The sequence below is a fragment of the Lethenteron reissneri genome, chromosome 57 (assembly GCF_015708825.2).
Source record: "Lethenteron reissneri isolate LAM-NWPU_2019-01 chromosome 57, ASM1570882v1, whole genome shotgun sequence".
Lineage (NCBI taxonomy): Eukaryota > Metazoa > Chordata > Hyperoartia > Petromyzontiformes > Petromyzontidae > Lethenteron > Lethenteron reissneri.
In genome coordinates, this window is record NC_083835.1 from 4,111,599 (window position 1) to 4,119,098 (window position 7,500).

Consider the following 7,500-nt stretch of genomic DNA (forward strand, 5'->3'; position numbering starts at 1 on the left):
CCGCCCCCACCTCCCCGCTCCCACCTCCTCCGCCCCCACCTCCTCTGCCCCCACCCCCCCACCGCCCCCACCTCCTCCACCTCCTCCGCCCCCACCTCCACCGCCCCCACCTCCCCCCCCCCACCTCCGCCTCCCCCACCTCCTCCGCCCCCACCTCCTTCGCTCCCACCTCCATCGCCCCACCACCTCCTCCTGCCCCCCACCGCCCCCACCCGCCCCCACCTCCTCCACCTCCTCCGCCCCCCACCTCCATCGCCCCCACCTCATCGCCCCCACCGCCCCACCCGCCCCACCTCCACCCGCCCCCACCTCCTCCGCCCCCACTGCCCCCCCACCGCCCCCACCTCCGCCCCCACCTCCTCCGCCCCCACTGCCCCACCACCTCCAGCTCCTCCGCCCCCACCTCATGCCTCCCCATCCTTCGCCTCCCCCACCTCCGCCCACCCCGTGGGAGTGAAATTTCCACCATCGGCTCCGGGGATGTAAAGGTGAGGCACTCACGTGGGGCGTTGTGTCGTTGCGTCTCTCTCCCTCGCAGGCGGGACACGGAAGATGCTGGCTTCATCCTGGTCATCGATGTCGGCAAGACCGATGGAGTCGCTGAAAGTGGTGCTCATGCGCATCTCCGTAAGCGGCGTGCGGTGGTGTTGATTCTTTTCTTTCATAATGAACGTTTTTTGGGTTTAGATCGCGTTATTTATAAATGTGTCGTAACCCCTCCACCACCCGACACGGCCAATCAGTAAAAAATGTGTCACTTTGACAAAGACAAATAGTTCACTGCTTTAGCCCACCGGTGTGTTGAAGCCACAACATTTACAATTTGAGTACGACGTTTCGCTGGTAATTGCAACCAGCATCATCGGGCAATTCGCAGCGATCTCCCACAGCTCCCGTTACCCCCCGTGCGGACCTCCACTCAATCTTCTGCGAATGTCGCGCTGGTTGGCTGCGCCCCACTATTTTAATTCTTTGCCACAGTTGACCCCATTGCGGGCGGCGCGCTCTGCGATGTGCCGTGCTGTGTGTGGCGCGCGCTCGCGGCTTGGGTGTGTTGTGCCTCCGATGTGTCCTGCGTGTTTTGTGTGTGAGCATGCGGCGTGCACTCACGTGCTCTGTGTGCGGCGTGTACTCACGTGCTGTGTACTCACGTGCTGTGTACTCACGTGCTGTGCACTCACGTGCTGTGTACTCATGTGCTGTGTGCTCCATGTGCTGTGTGCTCCACGTGCTCACGTGCTGTGTACTCACGTGCGGCGTGCAGGAGCTGTTCCCGGCCGGTCTGCGCGAGGTCCACGTGCTGCGTCCGTGCGGCTTCCTGCAGTCGACGTTCTCCAGCTTTGGCCTGAGGTTCAGCAAAGATGAGTTCAACTTACCTGTGCAGGTAATGGCTCGACAGCCCCGCCCCCCCCCCACGCCCCTCCCCCCCACGCCCCCCTCCACCCCCACTCCCCCTCCTCTCTCTAACAGCTCCACTCTGCTTTTTAAATCCTTTATATTAAGTTCACTCGCTTGCTTGCTTGCGTGCTTACGACCGTGCACATCTTTCGGTCGTTTTTTAACCCATTTCCCGTGATCCAATCGAGCTGACATTTTGCACACACAGACTCGTTGTGCGTGACAATTTATTTTCGTGAAAATTTTTTTCCATAACTTTACACTTTTTAGTAAAAATTTTTTTATATTTAATTACCAATTGCTTAATGGTGGCAGACAATCATCTGACCCATAGGTGGCAGCCATCTCAAGCCAGAGGACGACAGGACTCTAGCCGCCACGCATATAAAGGATTTATAGTGAAAAACTTTGTTTTTACGGGTTAATTTTTTACGTCCGGCTGCCTTGGTCGTTCGAGAAATCCCGAGATCGCAAGTTGATTTCAAAACGTTATAATACAAGCACAGTGCCACATTTGTGTAAAACCTTATTTCTTTAGAACTTATTTTTGTGTTTAGTTTGTTGTTCCATTCCCCGCCACCCCCGATTATCGCGGTTGGCTACGTACGATGTGAACTTACATACGTACGCACGTGCGTACAGGACACATGGTGTGGACTTAACAGGTGCTCGCTAATTCTAGATTTGAAGTTTTCGTGACTGCAATGATCCATGCTCTTTGGTTCTTTCTGGTAAAGTCATGTAGGTGAAAATAATAATACAAATCATAAAAGAAAAGAAAAATTAAAATAACTAAAATTTTGTTATTTTCATTTTCTATTTTATTTTATTTTTATTTTATTATAATTTTCTTCTTATTATTTATATTTTTACCTACGTGACTTTACCGAAAGTGTACACCTGTCCGAACAGCCTGCATAGGCTACGCGTGGGATCCTTGTTTTGTATCTGAGTGTGTCCATATGTGCGTGCGCGTGTGTGTTGAAAGGCAGGTGATCGGAAGTGTATCGGTTAGCGTCCCGCGCTGTCAACCCACATGGCGACCCAATGTTACTGTGTGGTAGTGTTACTGTGTGGTAGTGTACCGTGGCACAGTGTGGGGAGCGGTGGTGTAGTGGTTAGCGCTACGCTGCGCTACGAACCCGGCTCCCCGAGTTCGATTCCTGCTCACGGCCAACACCGGTGACGATTATCTGAACCGGTCCAGGGCCTCCCCTAGGTCGACTCAGCCTCAAATGAGTACCTGGTGCGGTGTGTAGTAAACATCGCCACTGGGGAGACAAACGGGGCCGGGCGTGGTGCTGGCCACCCACCCCCCTCGTGTGCAGTGCCGGCCTTTGCAAGCACTACTCAACTAACGACACTTGAAGGCTACCGGGGTGATCTTTGTCCTTGTGTGTGTGCGAGCAGCTCATGCTGCCCAACTCCCTGGGCGAGCTGCACATGTCCATAGACCGGTCGCAGCTCACGCCGGAGCTGGGAGGCACCCTGGTCTACACGCACTCCGAGTGGATCCAGCTGCGCTCCGTACGGCCCTCCCGTCGCCTCTGTCGCTTACGATAACACCACCGATAACAACACCGATGACAACACCGAATTGTAACGGAAACATGGGTGGGGGGGGGGGGGTGGGGAGAAACGTGTGTATGTTGAACTTCTTTCGCACCGTACGTAGCCAATCGTGCTGATCGGAGGTGCGGGGGAAGGATAATACTTTTTTTTTTAATATACAGCGTGAATAATTAAACGCGCGTTGGCCCCTAAGAAATTCCGTTTTTTCTTCCAGCCAGCAGGCCTCTATAGAGAGGTCAAGAAAGGTCATGCACGGCATGGGAATCACGGGAGGGCTCATGCATTTTGCGAGCGCTCCCCTTGCGAGCGCTCGCCAGCGAGTCTAAAAACGATAAAAAACAACGATTTTCAATTTGACCAGGTAAGGCCAACTAAGCCACAAATGAAAGTCACAGAGCGGTGGTGTAGTAGCCTGCTTGACACAAACGCCGGCTCGAGGAATAAAATAAAATGGGCCGCTCCCTGCCAAGTCCAAATATTCTCCCTCTTGTCAGCCTGGCACTTGGGGCCCCTCCTGGACCGTGGGGCCCCGGTGCAGTTGCACTGCCTGCGCACCCGACAGCGACGCCGCTGCTCGTGTCGTCTGCGTCACTCTCGTGCTCGCGGGCGATGACTTTTAGCGGAAGCGCGGGGGGTGCGAGCAGTGGCACAGTGGGTGGAGCGCCTCTGCGCCGTAAACCCCGGCCCATCCAAGTTCAAATTCCCGTCCGCGGCTCGTGACAACTCAGAACCGGTCGCAGGCCGGTGTCTTGTGCGGGGCACCTCGTGAATGAGTCTTCAGGGGTGGCCACTGTGGCACCCACAATTTGTCGTGTGATTAGAAAATGCGAGAAGGTCGAGGCGATGGCTTCATGTACTCCACCGCATGCGGAATGCTCCCGGACGAGCAATGAGTAATGCATCAGCTTGACAGTGGCGGTGGCTAGGGGCACGGGCAGGCAATGTACCGTGTGTCGAAATAGTTTGCAGTGCATATTATAAATGCACATTTGTAAAAATAACAATGATAATTGTCATCAGCAATACTGAAGGCCTCCCCAAGAAGGCCTTCCTGGTGGCGAGATGTTAACTACCTCGCCTGGTATACAGGAGGTCGTGGATTCGATCCTGACCCTGACGCCTGCTGTATATTTGGAGTTTGCGTGTCTCTCTCCCTGTGGTCACATGGATTTTGTTCTCCGGATCCTCCTGTTCCCCCCCCCCCCCCCCCACGTTTAGCATCAACATAAATTAGCACGTGCTGATAATCCACGTCGTTGAGGCTATCATTTGTGGCCGGGTCGCTTCTGCAAAAAACAACTCAGTGGGGCTTTACCTGCTAAAATAAAAAAAATTGTTTCAAATAGTGGTTTAGTCATTTCACGACATCTTAGAACCAGTCACGGGCCCCCCACCTCCAAACGACACTCCACCCTCCCTGGACTCCTCTCCCCCCCTCCCCACCACCACCGCGGTCAAACAAAATCCAACTTTTGCCTCCCTTCGCCAGGACCTGGAGGGATTCTCGGAGGTGGCGCGCGACGCGGTGCACACCCTGCAGGCGGTGGGCCTGGAGCTGGCCGAGACGGAGCTGCCCAACACCGTGAGGGCCACCGAGGAGCTGCTGGGGGCCCACGGGCGCCAGCGCGACGACGTCAAGGTGAGACGTCGCCACGTCGCCCCGGGGCAACGTGCCGCCCCGGTCGCGGCCGCCCCGCCCCGGCACCTCGGGTGGTTCGGGTGGTTCGGGTGGTGCCGCGAGGCTCTCCCAAAGTCGCCGGGCCTAGGCGGCAGCGGTGGTGGCGGCGACGGCCGTTTGTGGTGAAGCTGTGTGGTGGCGGGTGGTGTGGTGTGTGGCCTGTGTGGTGGTGGCCAATGTGGTTTGGTGTGGCTGTGCGGTGGCTAGTGTGGTGGTGGTGGTGGTGCAGTCTGGTGTGGTGAAGCTGTGTGGTGGTGGGCAGTGTGGTGTGGTGGGTGGCCTGTGGTGTGGTCGTTCGTGCTTTGTGGCGGTCGAACAGCGTCTGTCTGTCTTCGTAGACCACACAGACAAACAACAGCCAATGAGAATGTGGCTTGATGGTTAATGTTACCAGTCAGTGCCGGTGTAATGCTCTCCTAAGCAACAGTCGCGCGCAAACGCACACACACGCACACACGGACGCACACACGCACACACGCACACACACATGCACACACGCACACACGCACACACACACGCACATACACAAGTACGCAGTTGCACCCGGATAAAAATTAGCAACGCAAATTACGAACCGAGGCTGCGGAAAGCACAAATCTAAAATGTCCGAACAACTATTACATCTCACAAATGTTACCGGGTGACGATGGAGTGTCAAGGGGTGACGGGGGGGGGGGGGGGTGGTGACGAGGAAGCGGGGGGGTGGGGGGGGGAGTGGGGGTGACGGGGGGAGGGAGTGACCGGGGGTTGACCGTCCGTGCTTCACGTCCGCGCGTCTCTCCGCAGGCCCTGCTGGAGTCCGTGCTGGAGCAGGGCCGCCGCCTGCTCAGCAAAATCGCCGAGCCGACCTCCAGCGACCCCGGCTACCAGCCGAGCCTCGACCGCCTGCAGGGGATGCGCTCCGTGCAGCGGTGAGAGCGCCACCCGCCAGCGGGGAGCCCCGCACACTTTTACATCGTCTCGACTCAAAACTCACCGCTTTAGAACTGCTTCTCGCGTTTCGTTTGTTGTCCACCCCGCTCGCCCCGCTCGTCCCGCTCCCCCCACACCTCCGATTCGCGTGGTTTGTCGCCACGTACGCCATACGACCTTATCCCGGACACCTTTGTATCTTACTCTTAGGTTTTTTCGGTAAAGTTACGTAGGTAAAAAATAAAATTACTAAAAGTAATGATAGAAATAAAAGAAAATAATAAATCACGACGTTTCGGAGGCAACACAAGTCTCCGTCATCGGGTGGGACTGTCACAGCTAAAATTACTGCGTCAAGTGAGGCAAAATTCCAAGAGACAAGCTCTTAAATACACCCGGCCCGCACCCACGGCCCCGTCCGGTACGAAACGAAACCGAGGCCCTGCCTCCTGTCGTTCCCGCCAGGCTCCTGTCGCGGCTGGGCGAGGCGGACGGTGCTGCCGACAAGTTCTGGGCCAAGCACCACCTGAAGCTGCAGCAGTGCCTTCAGTTCCGCTACTTCGAGCAAGACTTCCGGGAGGTGCGGACCGCTGACCATATCAAAAAGATGCTCGTCGCTGGGGGGGGTGGAGATTTTAAACGGCGGTTCTTTTTTAAATCCTTTATATTAAGTTCGCTTGCTTGCTTGCGCGCTTACGACCGTGCAAACCTTTCGGTCGTTTTTTAACCCACTTCCCGTGATCCAATCGAGCTGACATTTTGCACACAGACTCGTTGTGCGAGACAATTAATGTTCGTGAAAATTTTTTTCCAAAATTTTACACTGTTTAGGGAAAACAAATTAAATATTTAATTACCAATTGTTTAATACTGCAGACAATCATCTGACCCATAGGTGGCAGTCATCTCAAGCCAGAGGACGAGAGGACTCTAGCCGCCACGCATATAAAGGATTTAGAGTGAAAAACTTTGTTTTTACTGGTTATACTTATTAGAAGGGCGGGGTGGGAGGTGTGGACGTGGGGAAGGTGCTCTGATCAGAAATCGTGCCTCGTGCTGGAGGAATCCACGTGACGCGGCCAATCAGTAAAGGTTTGTCACGTGAAACACAACGTGCCAATTTGTTACAGCAAATCGGTGTGTGGGAGAGTAAACCCACCACATCTACAACCAGTGGTTGTTAGCGATCTCGACCACCGGCCGTGGATGAAGGTGTGCGCTTGCGATGAAGGACTGAGCGGGGAGCGGTAGCGCAATGGTCGGTGGCCCTCCCCTAGGTCGGGTCGGTGGCCCTCCCCTAGGTCGACTCGGCCTTAAACGGGTAGCCGGCCCGCCACTCTCTCCCCCGCCCCCGACGCCCACCCCGCGTGCCGTGCCGGCCTTCGTAGGTGCTCGCTTAACGGCGCTTGGTGCCGGAGGTCTGTCAAGACTATGGGGGTGGAACCTTTGTCTTTGTCTTTGTCGTCGGTGGTGATGAAGGTGATGGGGCAGTTTGAGGAGCTGCAGGAGAGGAACTCCCGGGTGGCAGCAACGGCCGAAAACTCGGCGCAGGCGAAGGCTCTGCTGCAGGAGCTGCAGAGCCTGGACAAAGCGGCGCAGGTGCTCCCCCATGCAGCGCCGCACAGACGGCTCACCACACTCGCTACGCTTGCTGCCCGCTAGCTACTACCACACCACCACTACTCACTAGCCCATCGCCCGCTACTCACTACCCCACCACCCCCACTCACTAGCCCATCGCCCCCACTCGCTACACTTTCTGCCTGCTACTCACTACCCCACCACCCCACTCGCTATGCTTGCTGCCCGCTACCCACTACCACACCACCCCCACTCACTAGCCCATCGCCCGCTACTCACTACCCCCCCCACCACCCCTACTCACTACCCCCCCACCACCCCTACTCACTAGCCCACCACCCCCACTCACTACCCCACCA

At 56.3% G+C, this 7,500-nt stretch overlaps 2 protein-coding genes across 2 annotated transcripts in view; both read left to right on the plus strand.

The window, feature by feature from the left end:
* The window catches only part of LOC133357260 (guanine nucleotide exchange factor DBS-like), a 408,695-nt gene that overhangs the window by 88,430 nt on the left and 312,765 nt on the right, over positions 1-7,500 (plus strand). The gene's annotated exons all lie outside the window — the stretch shown is intronic.
* The window catches only part of LOC133357264 (guanine nucleotide exchange factor DBS-like), a 43,362-nt gene continuing 36,450 nt past the window's right edge, over positions 589-7,500 (plus strand). Inside the window, exons 1-7 of the mRNA XM_061575126.1 lie at positions 589-627; positions 1,265-1,384; positions 2,809-2,925; positions 4,460-4,609; positions 5,435-5,559; positions 6,026-6,140; positions 7,040-7,159. Of these exons, the coding sequence (XP_061431110.1) occupies positions 592-627; positions 1,265-1,384; positions 2,809-2,925; positions 4,460-4,609; positions 5,435-5,559; positions 6,026-6,140; positions 7,040-7,159 (783 nt within the window). The 5' untranslated portion in view covers positions 589-591. The remainder of the gene's footprint in view (positions 628-1,264; positions 1,385-2,808; positions 2,926-4,459; positions 4,610-5,434; positions 5,560-6,025; positions 6,141-7,039; positions 7,160-7,500) is intronic.